Source organism: Hemiscyllium ocellatum, chromosome 18 (assembly GCF_020745735.1).
Source record: "Hemiscyllium ocellatum isolate sHemOce1 chromosome 18, sHemOce1.pat.X.cur, whole genome shotgun sequence".
NCBI classification, from domain to species: Eukaryota; Metazoa; Chordata; class Chondrichthyes; order Orectolobiformes; family Hemiscylliidae; genus Hemiscyllium; species Hemiscyllium ocellatum.
This window is the reverse complement of record NC_083418.1, coordinates 42,860,736-42,882,217: the sequence shown is the minus strand read 5'-3', so window position 1 is coordinate 42,882,217 and position 21,482 is coordinate 42,860,736. Positions and strand designations below refer to the sequence as shown.

The 21,482-nt window shown below is 39.8% G+C and overlaps 1 protein-coding gene across 4 annotated transcripts in view; it reads right to left on the bottom strand.

Annotated features, from left to right (window-relative positions):
- scube2 (signal peptide, CUB domain, EGF-like 2) overlaps positions 1-21,482 on the bottom strand; it is a 167,862-nt gene that overhangs the window by 3,126 nt on the left and 143,254 nt on the right. For all 4 annotated transcript variants that reach the window (XM_060838500.1, XM_060838502.1, XM_060838503.1 and 1 more), the window contains 5 exons: positions 13,269-13,436; positions 9,020-9,181; positions 8,224-8,421; positions 4,950-5,102; positions 2,304-2,383 (listed from right to left, as the gene is read on the bottom strand). In XM_060838500.1, the coding sequence (XP_060694483.1) occupies positions 2,304-2,383; positions 4,950-5,102; positions 8,224-8,421; positions 9,020-9,181; positions 13,269-13,436 (761 nt within the window). The remainder of the gene's footprint in view (positions 1-2,303; positions 2,384-4,949; positions 5,103-8,223; positions 8,422-9,019; positions 9,182-13,268; positions 13,437-21,482) is intronic.

The window sequence follows — 21,482 nt, the reverse complement described above, 5'->3', positions numbered from 1 at the left end:
ATTTGTTAAGATTTTCCCAAAGTCAGTGCTGGGACCACTGCTTTTTTAAAAATCCATATTAATAATGACCTAGATTTGAGTGTGCAGGCAAAATTTTAAAAGGAATGGGAACGGATTCGCAGTCTGAAGCTGCTGAACTCAATACTGAGCTGGAAATGTGTCGCTACAAGTCAGGCAGCACCCAAGGAGCAGGAGAGTCGACGTTTCGAGTATGAGCCCTTCTTCAGGAATGAGGAAAGTGTGTCCAGCAGGCTAAGATAAAAGGTAGGGAGGAGGGACTTGTAGGAGGGGTGTTGGAAATGCAGTAGGTGGAAGGCGGTCGAGGTGAGGGTGATAGGCCGGAGTGGGGGTGGGGGCGGAGAGCTGAGGAAGAAGATTGCAGGTTAGGAAGGCAGTGCTGAGTTCGAGGGATTTGACTGAGACAAGGTGGGGGGAGGGGAAATGAGGAAACTGGAGAAATCTGAGTTCAGATTTCTCCAGTTTCCTCATTTCCCCTCCCCCCACCTTGTCTCAGTCCCAACCCTTGAACTCAGCACCACCTTCCTAACCTGCAATCTTCTTCCTCAGCTCTCCACCCCCACTCCAGCCTATCACCCTCACCTTGACTTCCTTCCAACTATCGCATTTCCAACGCCCCTCCCCCAAGTCCCTCCTCCCTACCTTTTATCTTAGCCTGCTGGACACACTTTCTTCATTCCTGAAGAAGGGCTCATGCCCGAAATGTCGACTCTCCTGTTCCTTGGATGCTGCCTGACCTGCTGCGCCTTCCCAGCGATACATTTTCAGCTCTGATCTCCAGCATTTGCAGTCCTCCCTTTCTCCTGGAACTGAATACTGAGCCCAGAAGATTGCAAAGATAAGATGTTGCTTCTCCAATTTTTGCTGTGATTCGCTGGTGTATTCGGCATGCTGAAGACAGACAATCCACTCTCAATCCTTCCCTTCCTTTCAGCTTTACTGGTTACATTCTCTGTCAACATGTCCTCTCTCCCCTCCCCCAACTCCAATGGGACTGCCTGGTCTTTCCAGTCTGGCAGTTAGACACACCATTGTTCTACCATCCGCGCATTCTGATCACAAAATCTAAACCATCAACATCCTTTCTCCCCCAGCACAATTCTGTTCCACAAATGCTGGCCCCTCCACACTTCACATCATCTCTGATGAAGAGTCATCTAGACTCAAAAGGTTAGCTTGCCTTCTCTCCATGGATACTGCCTGATCCGCTGTAATCGCTAACGTTTTTTGTCTTCAGCTATGTTAGGAGTTCTGAGGAAGGGACATTCGACCCGAAATGTTAACTGATTTCTTTCCACAGATGCTACTGAGCTTTTATAGCAAATTCTGTTTTTGTGTCTATGTTAGAAGTGCTGTTGTTAGCTATGCTGCTGGGAATCTCTTTGCAGATTTTATGTAGGGGTCTCAGTGAGGAGTTAAGGGCAGCTGGATGGTCTATGCTGTTAGAAGTAGTTTTTGGAATTCTTGTTCTAAGACAACTTAGTGTTGGAATCAGAGCTCAGAAGTAGTCTGAGGAAGTGGAAAGAGCCCTAACTCTGTGTCAGGGGAATCCTGAGAGGCTCAGAAAAACCTTTCTGCAATAATTATCCAGTGAAGCTGAGAAAGAGAGGGCTGAAAAGTTCACAAGTAGTATTTGCTTGATGTAACTGGACATGACTGCAACTCAGGAAAAAAATCCAGGAGCAGGACTGGCTCAGTAAAGCTAACCGTTGGTGAAGGGCTGGACTTGTACTTGTGAATGAGCTCTGGAGTACATTTTTGAGTCCAGGGCAGCATAGCACCAGAGAAAAAGGTTAATCAACCAGAACATGACCAGTTGGTGAGACAGTCCTTGACAGAGTGGCTCTTGAGAGGGAGTTTTCAAAACCATGACAACAAAAATGGCAATTGTGATCTTTTGTGAAGTTTAACAAAATTTGATGCCCACTGTGTCCTTAATGTCTGGCAGGACTTTGAGAACTCTATGGGATCTGTCTTGATTGCATTTACTATTTACGGTTTGCTGTGGTGTGTTTGATCACAGTCCATTACCTATATTTACTACTTGTTAATTCATTGTATGACTGTTATAATGCTGTCCAATAAAATATATTGTATTTATTCAAAACTGTGGAATATTTTGGTTTATTAGTCCTCTGGATCTCACCAAATACAAATAAGCATTTACTATATTCTCCTTAAAGGATGCTGTTAAATGTCAATTATTTGCGTATTAATGTTGAAAAGTGATAATTGAGAAAATGTTAATTTCAAGTATTTCTTGTAATACTTAGTCATGGTAATACCTTCAATATTTCTTGATGGTTTTCTGATGCATATAATCTACCATCTCGAACTATATCCTCAATCAATTCTTGGTAATCTTCTGTCAGAGAAGGAAAAAAAGGATTATTTTGATGTTTTCAATAAATATAATTATTTTAAAAACTTTGAAATAGAGGTTAAGTGCCTGGACCACAGGACATTTTTTGTTCCTCTCTGCTTACATCTGTTGTAAGGTTTCTTGCATTGGGAAAGAATTTTACTTTTTCCCTAAACTAACTCAATTATTTTCTATTAACACCTTGAATAATTTCTACTGCTGTTACATTAATATCCCCAACATCACTACACAACAATCATAAGCTAGAGAGAGAGAAGAAGGGAAAAATTCAGTTGTAATCCCCAGCATTAACAGCTGGTCCTAGAAGGGAGAAATGCAAATTGTCAGATAATGATGGATCAAAGTAAAAACAGAAAATGCAGGAGTTTCTCAGCAGCTCCTGCAGTGTCTATAGAGAGAGAAAAACAGGGCTAATGTTTTAGGTTGATGACCTTTAATCAGAAGTGGGAAAGTTTAGAAATGTAATAAAATTTTAAAGCAATTGAAAGAGTGAGGGTGGGAAGAAGAACAAGCTCTGTGGTTTGTAATAGGGCAGAAAGCAGAACAGATTAAATGAGAAAAGAATGCATGATGCAGGACCAAAGGAAATAGCTTTTGTTTCTGGTCCATTACTAAGAGGAGGTCTGAATGGAATAATTATGATTCAGCTGCAGCCTGAAAGAAAAGGAGAAGAGAGAGAGAAAGGATAGGGGCACTAAACTCAGCAAAAGAAACGGAAACAAAACCAGGAAAGAGATCACAATCCAAACTGACAGGACTCAACCTTGAGTCCGGAAAACTGTAAAGTATCCAGTCAAAAGGCAGTACTTTTCCTTTAGCTTTAATTGAGCCTGTGGACTGAATGGTGGTGTTTTGCTAAGTAGTGACCCAGTCTACATTTACCTTCCCCAATGTGCAGGATACCATATAGTGAGCAATGAGTTCAAAATTGAAAGCACAACAAACAAAAATGCTACTTTACCTGGAAAAAGAATTTGGGGCCTTGAATGGTGGAAAGAGAGGACATTAAAAAAGGAAGATGGGGTGGCAAGGTGGCTCAGTGGTTAGCACTGTTTCCTCACAGTGCCAGGGACACAGGTTTGATTCACACCTCAGGCAATTGTCTGTGTGGAGTTTGCATATTCTTCTCATGTCTGTGTGGATTTCCTCCAGATGCTCCAGTTTCCTCCCACATTCCAAAAGATGTGGGGGTCAGGTGAATTGGCCATGCTAAATTTCCACAGTGTTAGGTGCATTAATTAGGGGAAATGCAGGGAAATGGGTCTGTGTGGGTTACTCTTCGGAGGGTCGGTGTGGACTTGTTGGGTCGAAGAGCCTGCTTCCACACTGTAGGGAATCTAATCTGAAGTTGCATCCCTGCACTTTCAAGATTAAAAGCTGTAGCAAGAGAATGGAAATGACTAAGAAATGGATGGGAGTATCAGGGATCATTTGGAATGCTTAAAGGTAGGTTTGCACTATGTAATTGGTGGTGGTATCATGTTAGAGCAGCAAAAATGATCAAGGATGATTGACTGGAAATGGAGGTTGCTAGAATGGAAAGTTATGACAAGTAAAACATTGCCATAGGTTTTGAAAATGTTGGGGAAGGGTACTTCTGAGAGCAGAAGTACTTGAAGTAGAATGTTCAAGGGTCCCATTAGGCATGGTGGAGAGAAAACTTCTGTTAAAGAAAAAGACATATCAGAAGTGTTAATGTGAAGTGGTGATGGCTTTGTGGTGTTGTCACTGGACTATTAATCCAGAGAGGAGAAAGTGAGGACTGCAGATGCTGGAGATCAGAGCTGAAAATGTGTTGCTGGAAAAGCGCAGCAGGTCAGGCAGCATCCAAAGAGCAGGAGAATCGACATTTCGGGCATGAGCCCTTCTTCAGGAATTCCTGAAGAAACGTCGATTCTCCTGCTCTTTGGATGCTGCCTGACCTGCTGCGCTTTTTCAACAACACATTTTCAGTGTTAATCCAGAGACTCAGGTAATTTCTGGGGACAGGGTTTGAATCTTGCCATAGCAGATGATGATATCTGAATTCAATAAAAAGCTGAAATTAAGAGTCTATTGATGACCATGAATCCATTGCTGATTGTCAGAAAAAAAAATCTGGTTTACAAAAATTCTTTAGAGAAGGAACCTGCCATCATTACTGGTCTGGCTTACATGTGACTTCAGACCCATAGTCTGGTTGACTAATTCTCCTCTGGGTAATAAACGCTGGCCTTCCTCGTGAAATCCCGTGAATGAATTTTTAAAATTGTATTATCAGAATAGATGCAATAGAGACACAAAAACCAGGAGAACAGAATAAAGTCCTTAAAGGAAGGGGGCTGTGAGGATGTGCAGTCAAGACTGTTCTGGAAGTCAGTGGATAATAATTAATAGCCTATACCCAGAAATGGAGACAGAGAAGTCAAGAAAAAGGGAAGAGCTGATGATGAAATGTACAAATTGGAAACAAAAGTTGACGAAATTTTCCAATTCAGGCAAGAGAAAGGAATGGTATCAATACAGTCAAATATTTTAAAAACATTATAGAGGAGGTATATATATTTACCATCATATGTAACATATGGAACCTGAAATCCTTTGTCACTATTCCCTTCATTGGACTTGAATTGAATCCATAATTTTCTTGATCGTGAGGTGAATGCTATGGGTCGTTCATAGGTTTGACAGGTTTCATAGGTTGTCACTGAATTAGACAATGCTGGTCAATTACACAACAAAACAAACTTAGCCATTGTTATTGATAATTATTTGAATGTAAATCAATTTATCCAAAGCTCAGATCAAATTCTATTATGAAGCTCTTTATACTGTTAATATTTCTAGAGTTATCATTAGTGGATTAATTGAAACAGTGATCAGTAAAGAAAGGGTAATTGTACATCCAGTATTGTTATTTGTTTAATTCAAAGTTCACAATTAACTGTAGGTTGCACAAACTAATATTTGTTCTTGTGGAAATCCTAATAAGTTGAAATTTCATTATGCTAGATTTACAACACATTGGTTAATGCATTTATGTGAAATTCTCATGGATTTTAATAACTATGTTGAAGCTTTATACATTTCACACAAAATAAACTCATTAATGAAATTATGTCAAGTAAATTATTCTTGATCAGACACCTAGCAAAACAGTATACAATTACTCAGTAACCAAGTGCACCTTACCATTCAATAGTGATCAATAATGCATTTGTGTGGACATCATAATATTTTAAGGATGTGAAGTACATCTATTGCTATTATGCATATGGACTGCATAGGGAGGATATCAGGTATTGATTTCAAGCTAAAAATCTAACATTGAAATGAATAGGACCACTTGCACCTGCTCAACTGCACCATACTCTGTCAGCCAGCATTTTTCAGAGATCTCACTGCTGAAATAAATGCACTGCATGGCATACTACTGAGCTATACAAAGCAGCGACTAGGAGAAAATGAGGATTGCAGGTGCTGGAAATCAGATTCAAAAAGTGTGGTGCTGAAAAAGCACAGCAGGTCAGACAGCATCCAAGGAACAGGAGAATCGATGTTTCAAGCTTAAGCCCTTCATCAAAAATGTTGGGGGGGGAGGGGGCTGAGAGATAAATGGGCAGGGGGTGGTGATGCGGGTTGTGGGGGAGAGGGTGTGGAGGTAGTTGGGAAGGTAATAGGTAGATGCAGGTGTTGGGTGATGGTGACAGGTTAGAGCGGAGGGTGGAGCAGATAGGTGGGAAGGAAGATGGATAGGTAGGACAGTCAAAGGAGTGGTGCCAAGTTGGAGGGTTGGGTCTAGGATGAGGTAGGGAGAGGGGAGATATGGAAATTGATGAAATTGACATTGATGCTGTGTGGTTTTAGAGTCCCAAAGTAGAAGATGGAGTGTTCTTCCTCCAGGTGTAGGTTTGCTAGGATTTGGTGGTGGAAGCAGCCCAGGACTTGCATGCCCTTGGCGGAGTGGGAAGGGGAGTTGAAGTGGTCAGCCACAGGGCAGTGGGGTTGTTTGGTGCGTGTGTCCCGGAGATGTTCTCTTAAACATTCTGTGAGTTGGAGTTCTGTCTCCCCAATGTAGAGGAGACCACATGGAGAGCAACGGAGACAGTAGATGAGGTGTTTGGATGTGCAGGAAAATCTCTGCTGGATGTGGAAGGAACCTTTGGTGCTGGCTGTGGAAAGATCCTTCACCTCCATTTCCAGCAACGGTCATCTACTTCAAACTCACTGACTCTCAAAGCTACCTGGACTATACCTCTTCCCACCCCTTCTCCTGTAAAAACAATATTCCTTACTCCCAATTCCTCCATCTCTTCAATACCTACTCCCAAGAAGAGCAATTCCATTCCAGATGATCGCAGATGATGGCCTCCAATTTTAAAGACAACAAATTCCCCTCCCATACTGTCAACAATGCCCTCCAGTGTATCTCCTCCACTTCCTGCACCTCCACCCTTGAACCTCATCCCTCCAATCGCAACAAGGTCAGAACCCCCGGTCCTCACCTTCCACCCGACCAATCTACGGGTACAGCAAATCATTCACTGCCATTTCAGCCACCTACAGTCAGACCCCATCACCAGAAATATCTTTCCCTCCACCCCTTATCAGAATTCTGCAGAAACCATTCCCCCCATGACTCCCTCATTAGCTCTACACCTCCCCCCGCACCCCCCCCCCCCCCAACCCAACATCCACTCCCGTCAACTTCCCTTGTCACTGCAGGAGATGCAAAATGTGCACCCACACTTCCCCCCCTCACCTCCATCCAAGGATGCAAAGGATGTTCCAACATCTGGCAGAGATTTTCCTGCACATCCAAACACCTCATCTACTATGTCTGATGCTCTCGAAGTGGTCTCTTCTATACTGGGGAGAGAGGACGCCAACTTGCGGAACATTTCAGAGAAGAGAACATCTCTGGGACACATGAAACAAACAACTCACTGCTCTGTGGCCGATCACTTCAACTCACCCTCCCAGTCTGCCAAGGACATGCAAGTTCTGGGCCTCCTCCACCGTCAAATGCTAAGTCTCCGATGCCCCCCCAAGACTGGAGGAAGAACACCTCATCTTCTGCCTTGGGACCCTTGAACCACACAACATCAACATTGATTTCACCATTTTCCTCATCTCCCTCCTTCCACCTCATCGCAGATCCAACCCTCCAACTCAGCATTGCACTCTTGAATGGTCTTACCTGTCCAACTTCCTTCCCACCTATCCACCCCACTCTCCACTCCACTCTGACCTATCACCATTACCCCCCACCTGCGTCAACCTATCGCCTTCCCAGCTGCCTTTCCCTCCCACCCCACCCTCTCCCTCCTATTTACCCCTCAACCCCTTCCCCCCTACACCCACACATTCCTGATGAAGGATTTAAGCCCGAAGTGTTGACTCTCCTGCTCCTCAGATGCTGCCTGACCTGCTATGCTTTTCCAGCACCACATTTTCGACACTACACAAAACTGAATGTTTGATCTCTGTTCTATGCTGAGTTATCTGATGTCAAATGGTAGCAGTTGGGAAATGAAAGAATTGGTCAGAGTTTTTCTATCTCTGATTAGTCAGTAATCTTTACTATGTGTCTATGCACGTGTATAGTCCACACATTAATCAAACATTACATTCAGAGTCAAAGATAATAATGTATTTTGAATATAACGGTTTGTGGAACTACCTTCCTATCATGAATCTATCATGATCTTGAACTGAGGCGGCTAATAAGTTATGAGTTGAGATTCAAACGTAGACTTCTTTTTAAAAAAGTGTACTAGTTGCTTATTTGTCCATTTGAGAAATATTATAAATTAATTAACTTTATTGCAGTTCTGACTTACAGCTTTTTCTCATGACTAAGTAGTCACCACACTCATCATCAACTGGTAGAAATATTTCTGGGACAACAATAAGAATGCGTCGTTTTGGAGGTGGACTTAAATTCCAGGTGCATTCAACATTTGCAGGGTAATCCCCCGGGTAATTTGGAGACTCGATATATCCAGTGTAGTCCCCAAGTTCTCCTCCACATTGTCTGTCTGATACACAATAACCACAGAATTTAAGTAAGAACTGCTGAGTGCTTTACCAATAAGCCATCAGAAGCTCAAATTCTAAAACACACATATTCAACTACATACTGATGATAAAGCACCAAGCTGATATACAAACCATGAATATTATACCTGTTCCCCTATTGTTTTATCTGAACTGTTAAAAAGCCGACATTCTAAGGCAGCTAATTATTCAAACACTTTTAAGTGCTTATCTTCAAATATTTATTCACACATTTCTCTTGAGCAATGCCGAATACGCAACCTGACTAAATAATGAATAGAATGACCACAGTTGTGATGCAATGGTAAATAATAAACATTGATTATTGGTAGTTGCTTAAATATTTACAACAACTCACCTCTAATGTGGTAAAACATCATACTGTCATTTAATAATCTATATATTTGAACTCCCAACTTGGACCTCTGCTATTTCTAGTTTTTCACCATTTTGTATGTACTGTATTCTATTCTTTTTTAAATTCAATGTAACTGAGTCAATAAATATTCATCCACAAGTTACATCAAAACAGATTACTACAGATAATAGCTATGTATTCCATCAGATGTTAATACCTACTTTTACACTGAGTAATATTAGTTGATCCATCAAAATCTGTTGTAGTATTTCCTGGACACGCAACACAATGGTTCTGCCCAAACTCTGGTTGATACAACCCAATTGGACATCGTATGCATCTGTGTGTGTTTGTATCGTAAAAATGACCAGGTGAACACTGAACTGTAGAAATAGAATGGAGGATCGAAACGAAATCTTAAACAATTATCAAATGTAAGACTTTGACTCTATATTTAACTGAGGATTCCATCAAATTAATGTCATAACATTGGCAGGAATCTGATAGAATCCATAAGAAAATCCATCCAAATAATTCCCTGTTATCCTTCTCCCCATTGTTAAAAGGTCAATGACACTAAGGAGACAGAATCTGGATTTTCTGCTTCCTTAGATCAGGAAAGAGGCCAAAACATAGATGAGGTTAGCAACTTACGAAATGTATTTCAGTGGGCTCCACTAAAGAGGTCCAAGCAAAGTGAATGGTGTGAACACATCAAAAAGTTAGATTCCCTTTAAAATTATGAGGTTAACCCTTTCACACAGAGCTTCTGCAAAGAGCTGAGTTGGATCACAGCAGGGCAAGAGCTTGGGTTGACGTAGGTTAACACTGGAGGGGATAAACAGAGGTGAAGACAGATTGGAGTAAGACAGATTTATGTTGAGTGTGCTGTGCTGGAAAAACATAGCAAGTCAGGCAGCATCCAAGGAGCAGGAGAATCGGTATTTCTGGCATAGACCCTTCCTCAGGAATCAGATTTATGGTTGTGGAAATTTATGGCTATTGTGTGTGCTCCAGATTGTCCAATAACAAAACAAAAACTATCTGTCCTTTAAAATGAAAGAAACATCATCAAAAAGCAGAATATAGCTTTAGGCTCTGGCTAAAGTATCAAAGCACTAACATGCATGGCAAAGCATGGATGCTGTGAGCATACAAGTAGAGAGGAGTAGGCTGAGATGCAGCCTGGTCCAATCTACGGTGTGGCTGTCTGTCCCTGTATGCAAAGTGTCCTTGTAGAGCCTGTCATTATCAGTGGCCAGTGCACCCTGTAATGTAAGACTGTGCTACCTAAGCATCCTGTAAGTGGATCAGGGAGGTGCCATGAGGATTGAAGGGTTGGCAATTATTGGATGCCAATGTTCGTGGACGAAGGGTGCATGCAGCTGGTGCCTATGGATCCTGCCTGACATGGTGGTGAGCCAAATTGAATTGTAGGACTTAGCCTGGCATTTGCTTTTGCCCAGGTATCTCTGATGTAATTGCTAAAAATGATCTAACCTGAGGGTTTGAGGAATGACAACTCTTTCAGTGTTCACTAACAAATCATTCAGGAATCAGTGCCAACATGATTTAAAATTCTGTCTTAAAGTACATGATTTGGAGATGCTGGTGTTGGACTGGGGTGTACAAAGTTAAAAATCATATAACACCAGGTTATAGTCCAACAGGTTTAATTGGAAATCTTAAAATACAATTGCTCGGTATGTACCCTGGCTATCCTGTGACACAGAATTCCAGTTTTTGCGCATACTTGGTTTTTTTTGTGCTGCTTGAATCCTTGTCCAGCTTTCGGGTGGTTGCATGAAAACTAAAATAGCTGCAGATTATGTAAATCCTATTCTAAATTAGTGCAGAGGTTTTGGAACCGTCCCATCTCAGAGTTTAACTAGTGGCTAATCGTGATTATTAACAAAGGAATTAAAGTTCTTTGCAGAGTCTTAGGTGCTGGTACCAATTTTGTTCTGGTCTACTGTAGGATTGCGTCATAAATTAAGAATCAAAGCTTCACTGCCCAGTCCAATCAGAATGGCATTGGCATTGTTGTTGATTTTATACAAAAGTACACCAACGTGACTCTTTTGTACTTCTAATTGACACTGCAGGCAGTTGGGTACCTGTTGAATCAATAACACTGCAAGTCAATCCAGTGGACAGCTTGGCCAATGCCCTCCTTATAGTCTAAAGGCTTGGAAAGAAGTGAGGTTTTCTCCAATGTTGTGGATGATTCCTGGCCTTCAGTAATAGTAAGCATCTGTGATTACAGCTGTGAGTGTTTTTCTTTCAGTGTGTTCCAGCAGTCATGGCTTTTCAGATATTTTTAAAGCAATCTGTTCAGAGAGATTATTACACACCTCTGGAGCAGGTGGAATTTGTACCTGGTCTTCCAGGCCAGGGGTAGGGACTTACATATTTATCTATTTTTCATTAGCTTAGTCGGGATATTACTACTGCATCTCCAGAACCCCATCTCAGATACATTTTTTTTAAATCACTGCACTGTCAGTGGGCTTCAATGTTTTATATTGTGTTTAGTCCCTCAAATGATCAATGGTTAATACTTTTCTTAAATATAGTGTTATGAAGGTGTAGAAGTGTACTATACCTTTAAGAGAGTTGGAAAGCTAGCAGAGCTAACTGACACAGCACAAAGTGTTCTGAACAAGATACCAATGTAACATTTGGTCGAACAGCTAGAGTAGCTGGGTTGCTATGAGACAAAAACAAATTTCAAATTCGGCCAATCAGTTTAAATTATGCCCCAAGATACCAAACTCCAATCAGGGTTGAATTTAGTATTTTGATAATATTAAAGCCAATGAAATGATCCAATGTTTTGGGGTATAAATATCAGACATTTTGAACAGTTAGCCAGACCAGCAAAGAGAACTGCCAAAAGACCAACAGATGTAGGCTGCTAGTAAGAGCTCTCTGAGAAGTACCTGTCTGGAGAAGGAGTTTGCACAGAGATCTAAAACATCAAAATTAATTTAGAGAGAGAATCTACAGAGGAAAATCTACACGGTAAACTCAGCAAAGCTGATTAGTTTTAAAACGTGATTTTTTTTAAAATCGCAATCGGGAATTTTTTAAAAATCGGACCGGTATTGTAGAGGGGGCAATAAAAGATAGGTTAAGAGAAAGGGGTTGTAAATAGTTGTTAGTTAATATTCTCTGTTAGACTTAAAGAATAAAGTTCTTAAATTTTTACTTAAAATAGTGATTTCTGGGATAGTTCTTTGTCTCTCGAATTTAACAGATTACAGCACGGGGTGAATCTTATCTATGTTGCTAGTTTAAATTAGCAGAGAGGTTTGCCCCATATTGTAACAATATAGTGAGTCCAGAAGCTTTTCAATTTAAAAAAAAACTTTTATTTAACCAGTTTTTCTAATCAACCTATTCAGAGATGGAACAGATAGGACTTGAACTTGGGCCTCCCAGTCCAGGATAAGGACACTACCACTCTGCCACAAGGTGGCCACTCTCAGGGTCATTTGTTCTTTTTGTTCACTTATTTTTCCGAATCAATCTGTTCAGAAATGTTATTGCAGATGTCTGGTGCAGTTCGGACTTGAACCCAGGTCTCCTGGTCCAGAGGTAAGGACACTACTGCTGTGCTACAAGAGGATCCAAAGTAAGGAGGCCTTTTGTCCCTGATTGCTCTCAAACCACCAACCTTCTGGTTAGCAGTCAAGCACATAGAGCCACTGCTCCACAAAGGCGGTTACTGCCATTGCCTTTTCACCTTCCCATCCTTTATCAGTTTCAGCTGCAATCCCTTATGAATGACTCATGGACTGCACACCACTGCTGTCACCACATATAATCACAACAATCAAGGCAGTCTCAGACCTTAGAGAGATGAGGACTGGACTCCATTCTATTGTGAGTTGCTTAATGTTTATTAGCTATTTAGAATAAGTAAGGAAAAGCTGTTCCTACTGGCAGAATTATCAACCAGAGGTCACAGATTTAAGCTAATCAACAATAAGATGGGAAAAATTTGCATCAAACAGCAAAAAATTTTAATTTGAAATGCATTACCTGACAATTTGCTCAAAACGAATGAAAGAATAATTTTCAAAAAAGGAATTGAACAAACACTTTAAGAGAAGAAAACTGCACAGTGACAGGAAATGAGCAGGGTATAGGATGAATTTGATAGCTCTTTCAAAGAGCTGGTATGTGCATGATTGGCCAATAGCCTCCTTCTAAACTACATGATTCTACGGGATCTAAAACATGAATCAGAAATAAAAGTTGCAGCAAACACAAAAGTAATGCATCAGTAATTATATCACTCTGCTGTAAGATTCTTGACAATGGCACTTTTAAAAACTAATCTCTAAGTGCAGCATAATCTTTCTTTTATAAAAGTCTATTCCCCAACATTTAAAAAGAAAAGCATCTCAATCTTCTGACAAGTTTCATCTGGATTAAAAGAGATGGTTTCCAAAATGATATTACCTTTAGTTTCACAATCCTGAAATGACGCTGCTCCTTCACGTTTTGTTGTTAACCCTCCACCACAGGAAAAGCATGATGTCCGCCCAAACTCTGGCTGGTATGTTCCAAAGGGACATGGTTGACATGGCCTGAATCCATCAGAAGAAAACTCTCCATCAAGACACTGTCCTGCACAAAAAAAATTAGCAAACTATTTTAAACCAATATATACATGCTTGGAACATAATTTCACTTACCAAATTACACAATATTGTTACATATGATTAAATTGTTCTTGAGTTTCAACTGACAGCACGCTTTATTTTTCATTCTTGGTGCAAGAATATAGATTGCCTTTATAGCAAATGGACTGTCAGCCATAATTTCAAAGAGAATGGATTTTAAAGAAGTGTTTTTTTGCTAAAACTATGCAAGACACCAGTCAGACCATCCTTGTTATACTGTGAACAGTTTTGGTCCCTTATCTAAGGAAAGATAAACTGGCATTAGAGGCAGTCTAGAGGTACTAGGTATTCAATTCATGGAGGGATTTTCTTATAAGGTGAGGTCAGGTAGTTTGGGCTTGTACTCAAGAGGAGATCTTATTAAAGCACACAAACGTCCTAGAGAGCTGATAGAGTAATTGCAGAGAAGAGGTTTTTTTTTGAGACAGAGGCTAGGGCATAATCTCAGAGGGTAGTCAATCAGTTATTTACCGCAGAGGGTTGTTGAGGTTGGGTCATTAAATATATTCAGGACTGAGATATATTTTTAAGATATTAAGAGAAGCAAGAGTTATACTGATAGACAAGGAAGGATTAAAGCTGTTGAGGATTATCAAATCTCACTGAATGGCAGGCATAGCAGACTTGATTGGCTGAATGGCCTACTTTTGCTCCAACATTTTTCGGTCTTCTGGTCTTCTTGTACAGAAATTAAAAAGGAGAAGAACTGCAAATAAAGGACTAAAGATTGTGCAGCTCATGAATATTTACTTTGAACAGTAATGTAAAGATGAAAACTTCTGCTCATGTGAATTTTACAATCGTGGATTTGTTCAAAAATGAATCATAAAACTGCATTGTTTTATGATGACATGTTAATGGAGTAATGTAAAAAGGATATGGGAACATATTTACTACTTACATGAAAGATATATGGAAAATACAGTGTCTGATAGATGTTATTCATGATGATTCAGAGAATAGCATTAAATTAAGTCCTAAAGAAAAGTATACTTATGCTCAACTTTCACTAAACAATAGCAAATGCTTAGATAGCATATAATGAATAAAAATGAGTTTACATTTGAGTGAGAAACAACAACGGCAATTTATGCTATTTAAAAAAACGAACTTTCCAAACCAAGTAGTAATTTTGCTCCCCAGGACTGTAAACAGGGATATTTATTAAGGCTATATTTGTACATCTTATTGAGATAGTGTAACAAGTAATAATGTATCTATGTTTATGCAAAAAACTTTAATTACTGTCAAAATAATTATTCCTTTTTTAAAATCTCAAGTCTTTAGCTACTCTGAAACTAAAGTTAAACTTGGACAGAAAAGATATTAGGGTCAATTTTAACTTGCCCACTTGACCAAATTGGCATTAAAGGAGTGATAATATCTGCGAAATTGTCAGTTTACTGCTCCGTTATTGCTAAAGCACTGAATGCTGCTATTTCTAGAAGTGTTTACTATTACCCAGCCAAAGCACCTGCCAGTTTCAAGCAGCTAGTCCCTATGTAACCAGCACGGAGCTCCAACAGCCAATTTAGGGCAGAATTGGTTGAAATGTGTTCTGTGGTGCTCTTGGATCAGTTACATCAATAGTACTTGCAAAGAGATTCCAGAAAAGTAAAAATGTATTATTATGAAATCAGCAAAAACCAAGACCCTGCTCTCTTTAGTTTAATTCTTGCTGAATGAGGATTAAAAACTAATCTAATATTGGGTCCATGATATATTGCTTAATTACAAATTTGACGAAAACATTTCATAGTGGGATTAACAGCTAGTATAATTTTGTTTTAATTAAGTTGCAACTATTTCTGGATGCAATTCCTCATGACAATGTGCCAGTGAGCTTTGGGAGTTCTCATCCAGACTACGAGGTGGAGTATTTCATCGTGCATGCAGGTCAGCCCTGTAGCCAAACACCTTCCCAAGAAAACTCACAAGAAATCACAGTATTAGAAACAATGGTGAAATCAAAGGACCAATTTCCAGCACTCAGAGCTGAATGGGATGAATGTAGAGGAAAGCACCAGTGATTTGTTTAGTGTATAAATTAATGGAAAAATTAAAAAATAAATCAGCCTCACTTTAAAATAATTCAAAATAATCTATTTTTAAAAAAAACAGATTTGAGCAAATGTGTAAAGCAAATACAAATTCTTGAGTATTGTCAAAAACTTTGGGAAGTGAAACAGTGTCTCCCCAATGCTGAGCACATACTGTGAAGTACCACACCTAACAATTGATGTCACCAGTCTCAAGGTTATAGAAAAATTCTCATATCTTGGTACAGTGCTCTGTACTGAAAACGTCAGTACTTACCACTAGAAAGCAAGTCCTGCCTACTGCCAAAGCCACAATCATGTCTGGAAGTAGCATTGCATTAGACTGAAGCCTAAAACCAAACTCTACCAGGTCATTGTTATTACTACCCTGTTGTATGGCACAGAATCTTGGATCTGCTTTAGACTCCTCAACAAAACTCTGAAAGACTTCAAAGACATCAGAGATCCAGACCAAAATCAGAAACAACAATATCTTTCATCATAGTGGGTTCAATAGCATAGAGACCACCCTCCAGAAAATTAAACTTAGGCAGGTCATCTCTGCTGCACGGGTGACTGCAGAATTCCAAGCAGATCTTCTCTCAGATAAGAAGACCATAAGACATGGGAGCAGAAAATAGGCCATTCAGTCCATTGAGTTCTGCTCCACCATTCAACCATGGCAGGTAAGTTTCTCAACCTCATTTTCCTGCATTCTCCCCGTAAACCTTGATCCTCTTTATAATCAAGAACCTAACTATTTCTATCTTAAATATATTCAATGAACTAACCTCCACAGCCTTCTGTGGCAGTGAATTCCGTAGATTCACCATTCTCTGGCTGAAGAAGTTTCTCCTTATCTCTATTCTAAAAGGTCTTCCCTTTACTGTAAGGCTATGCCCTTGGGTCCTAGTCTCTTCTACCAATGGAAATGTCTTCCCAACGTCCACTCTATCCAGACCATTCAGTATTCTATAAGTTTCAATTCGATCCCCCCTCATGCTTCTATGCTGAATGGACTCTGGGTGATTGACAGTAGTCAGTACAGATGACAGAAGCATGACCATCAAGAAATAGCTGATAAATTTCTACATTGCAGACCAGCTGTCTTGGGGAAATATGGCAGATGGCTAATCCACATGGAGGGAAGCACTGAAATTTGGTTCAGCATTCTGAGAACCAAATATGCCAACTTGCAAAATCCAACATGCTTACAGGAAGGCCAGAGTATGTGCAACTGCAACAGCAGAAATTGGCAGTTCTGTGGATTTCAAGATGATCTCACATCAGACTCTTCAGTCAAGACAGACTGACAGAAGACAAACAATTTAGACACAGCTTGGACATACAGTGATAACAAAGTAGCTACCACCACCATGTAACATTAAAATGAATGAGGCAAACTTCAACTTAATGAAGCTGATTTTTTAGTTTCTTTCACAGGGCTATTTACTAACTAACTGCTCAATATCAGTGGCAGTCCACAGAGGGAAACTCTCCCATCATGAATCTTTTTTGTAAACTCAGCTTACATTCAAAAATAATCAGAATTAATTAATCAGAAAGAGAGTGGCAGTTGTAACCCTTGATAAGAATCAGTAACATGGTAGCACCATCACCTCTATTCTCTCCTAGGTCACCTGTTTTTTTGGCTGGATATATACTGCCATTCCATCCTTGTCATAGGGACAAAATCTTGGAATCTCTAACATAATACCACAAGGACTCCAGACATTGAAGACCTTCTCACAGTCAAGAAGAAAAAGAGTAAATTTAAAGGAAATGTCCCTTGCCAGGTTAACAACAAGCCATGTGCTCTGGAACAGAAATTGCTGGGGAAATTCAGCAGCTCTACCAGCATCTGTGGAGAGAAAACAGAATTAACATTTCAGGTTCAGTAATCCTTTTTCAGAACTGGATCTTGGCAAGTTTATACTGTGTCCGTTGGAAATGCCTTCAATGTAAGTATTAGAAAGGATAAACTTACATTTATATAGTACCTTTCATGACCTCAGGGTTCCCCACAGCACTTCACAATCAATGTAGTATTTTAGAAGTATTTTCCCAATATTGTAATGTAAAGAATTTGGCCAGCCAATCTGCACACAGCAACATCTGACACAACAATGACACAAGTGAACAGATAATCTGGGAACTACATTTTTCACTGCTATAACATTTAGCACTTTGGCGTGTAATATTGTTTCATTGTAGTTTCTGAGTTTATAGTGTCAGAATGTCATTGACATAGAAACTGCCTGCTGAGATCAATGGGGCAGGTGATTTATAGGTTAGAATTGGCAAATGGACTTTGACAACCAGCTGCACAGAGTTGTGTACTACAGACTAGGATATGTATGAAATTTCCTCTTTCACATACTGGAAGCAACCGCTGGAAATGCTCGAATTCATGATCCATTTGCAAGAGACTGCAGAAGTCAGTGACAGCCTGTTTGGAGAAAGCCAACCTCCTATAATCTCTGCTTTTCAGACAGTTATAAGCAAGCCTGCACTTCCTGGTGCTGGATGAAGTATCTTCCTGCAATCTTACTTGTCTGCATTCTAATAGCCCCAACCACTTCAGCTGCTCCTTTTTCACCATCTATTGCTCTCTATAGGTTGAGCACAAGCAATATGAGCACAAATGATTATTAGAGTTTATTAGAGAATAAAATGAGAGGGAAATAATTGGGAAGTTGGGTATCCAAAAAGCATTAATGATGCATTAATTTATAGCCGAGTGTTTTATTAACAAATGAGCATAAACCCTCGTGGCTTGTTTGGCTGTTTCATCACTGCAATGAATGTCAGTCAGGAATAGACCCCAGTCAAGTCCCAGATGTCCTGAAATCTCATTTGTGAAGCTTGTAGGGGATACAAGTATGATCAGTGGACTCATGTTCCCACCAGTGCCAGGAGAGTTCATAAACATTGTTCACCAGATGTAGAGAGACTGCAGAGGTCATCAACTTCAGGAGTTGGATACAACATAAGAAATACTTCAATGACCTCAGAAGGGGAGGAATACTAAGTACTGACTTCCTCCTCTCTCCAACACATGGTTACAGTCATTCACTCCCCTTCTTCATCAGCCCCAACATATCTGTCCTTATCACTCAGTACAAGGCTACACCACTTCCTAACCTTATTAACAACATTCATGAAATTTCCTTTTACTTTTTGCTTCAGCCACAAGCACTATTCTCCTCTCATCATGCAATCTTTGCAAAATCAAATGCTCTCAAGATTCTTCTTCACCACACTCAGTAATTAGATTCCAATTCAGCACATGCTCATCCTCTTTGCATATTTCTTATTATCCCTCTCACCACATGCTTTTGTGTGACTATTCTGTTTAATTTGAGTGCTTGGAACATTTAATCGATTGACTAGACTTGTCTCTTTTAGATGATCCCTTGACCAAAAAACCAAAATAAGCCATGAAAGAATTACAGAACTTTAAGAGAAGCCAAGAACAGTCACTTATTAATGATGATGGTATATTCAATAAAATAATTAACCAGGTCCAAAAAGGAAATCACCTTCCAAACCTGAGGGATCAATTCAAAATTACAAATGAAATGAATATGGCCTTTAAATTAGAACAGGAAGCAAACCTCAGGAAGCATATTCGAATAATCTACATGGAATAACAACCAAAATCCATAACGCATAGTATGTAAATGATCAGAGAGACTGTGGAAAGCTACACTTCACCAGTAATGGGAAGCAATAGAAAGGAAAGGAAAAGAAAAACTGTTATGCAAACAACATTTCTCAAAGTAACTCAAAAGCAAAATGAATACAATTAACACGATCTGGGAGAAGCATTTACTTACTTCTTATAAAAAATTCCTCGGAAGCTATCACTAGCCAAATAAAAAACTCAAACAATAGACTTGGACAATCCCAACTCTGCAGCAGCAGCAGAGATGAAAACCTAGTTACCTAACACGCATTCCAAATTTGAATAGATAAAAGGGAAATTGCAAATAGGAAAGCACTTTAGAGCATTAGAGCACTAAAAACATAAAATTTGACAGATCAGTTTTCAAAGAATATATTCAAACCATGAAGAAATAGGTCTTCTGAACTTTTGCATTCCTTATTATTAAAAGGCATCAAGGACAAAATGTCTTTTAAGTTAACTTTGGAAAAGGAATCAGATTACCAGCACTGCAAATGTCCATTAGAAAGGAAGTAATGGTAATGCTTTAAGTCTAAAGTTGTCCACTTAGTAGCTTTCCTTCATAAAACAACACTAATGACCCTGAAAAACCCTGGCATTGAGCCACTTTAATAAAAATATTAAGGCATAGTTTCCTTGAAGGGTCCAATGGATAAAGTACATGGAGTAACAAAGAGTATTTATGAAGGCAAAGTGGTGGACATGATCTATATGGACTTCAGTAAGGCATTCAACAAGGTTCCTCATGGTAGACTGGTTAGCAAGGTTAGATCACATGGAATATAGAGAGAACTAGTCATTTGGATGGTAGCCATGGTGTGGAGGTGCCGGTGTTGGACTGGGGTGAACAAAGTTAAAAATCACACAGCACCTTGTTACAATCCAACAGGTTAATTTGGAAGCACTAGCTTTTGGAGCGCTGCTCCTTGATCAGGTAGCTGTGAAACAGGATCATACGGCACAGAATTTATAGCAAAAGCTTACTGTGTCATGCAACTGAAATGATATATTGAACAAACCTAGGTTGTGAAAGCTAGTGCTTCCAAATAAACCTGTTGGAATATAACCTAGTGTTGTGTGATTTTTAATTTAGGCAAAAGTGAGGACTGCAGATGCTGGAAACGAGAGTTTAGATCAGAGTGGTGCTGGAAATGCACAGCAGGTCAGGCAGCATCCGAGGAGCAGGAAAATCGAACTTTCAGGCAAAAGGTGGCAGATGGAGTTCAATTTAGATAAATATGAGGTGCTGCATTTTGGAAAGACAAATCAGGGCAGGATTTAGACACAATGCTAAGTGCTAGGGAATGTTGCTGAACAAAGAGACTTTGGAATGCAGGTTCATAGTTCCTTGCAGGTAGAGTTGCAGGTAGACAGGATAGTGAAGATGGTATTTGGTATGCTTGCCTTTGTTGGTCAGTGCATTGAGCATAGGACTTGGGAGGTCATGTCGCAGCTATACAGGACATTGGTTCGGCCACTTTTGGATTACTGTGTGCAATCCTGGTCTCCCTGCTATAGGAAGGATGTTGTGAAACTTGAAAAGTTTCAGAAAAGATTTAGAAGGATATTGCCAGGGTTGGAGGGTTTTAGATATAGGGAGAGGTTGAATAGGCTGGACAGAGGCAGAGCATGATTTTAAACTTTCCAAATGCTGCCAACGTGGTCTCTGTTGCCAAACAAATCCAAGAAAAATGTCTTGAACATCACCAGTAACTCTTTATTCCATTTATCAACCTGACAAAAGCATCAGACTCAGTAAATCACAAGGCTCTATGGATTATACTCTAAAGATGTGGATATCCAAGGAACAATTACAATCCTTCAATTGCTTCATGATAATGTGATAGGAACTGCTTTGAGTTAGAGGTGTGAAACAAGTGTCTCAAATTGGTTTTGAGTAAAGCGAAGATAGGTAATAGCCCTCATGCTTTTTACAATCTGCTGTCTGGTGAAAGTATTAAATACTGCCTGGTTGGAAAACTCTTAATCTCAGTCACTTCCATGCCTAAACTAAAGTGACCACCATAGACATAGGTGATCTGCAGTTTGTGGGTGACTGCATTGTTGTTTCCTGCTCTGCACCAGATTTGTAAGTCATTCTCGCTCTCTTCAATATTGCATACAATAAACACAGTTTGTCTTTGAATGTTGTGGAAACAAAATTTGTATCAACTCACATTTAGTCAATCAAATAATCCATCTCTCATACATGTTGAAGGGGACACTCTGGAGCATATGAGGAAATCCTCTACCTTGTCAGTCA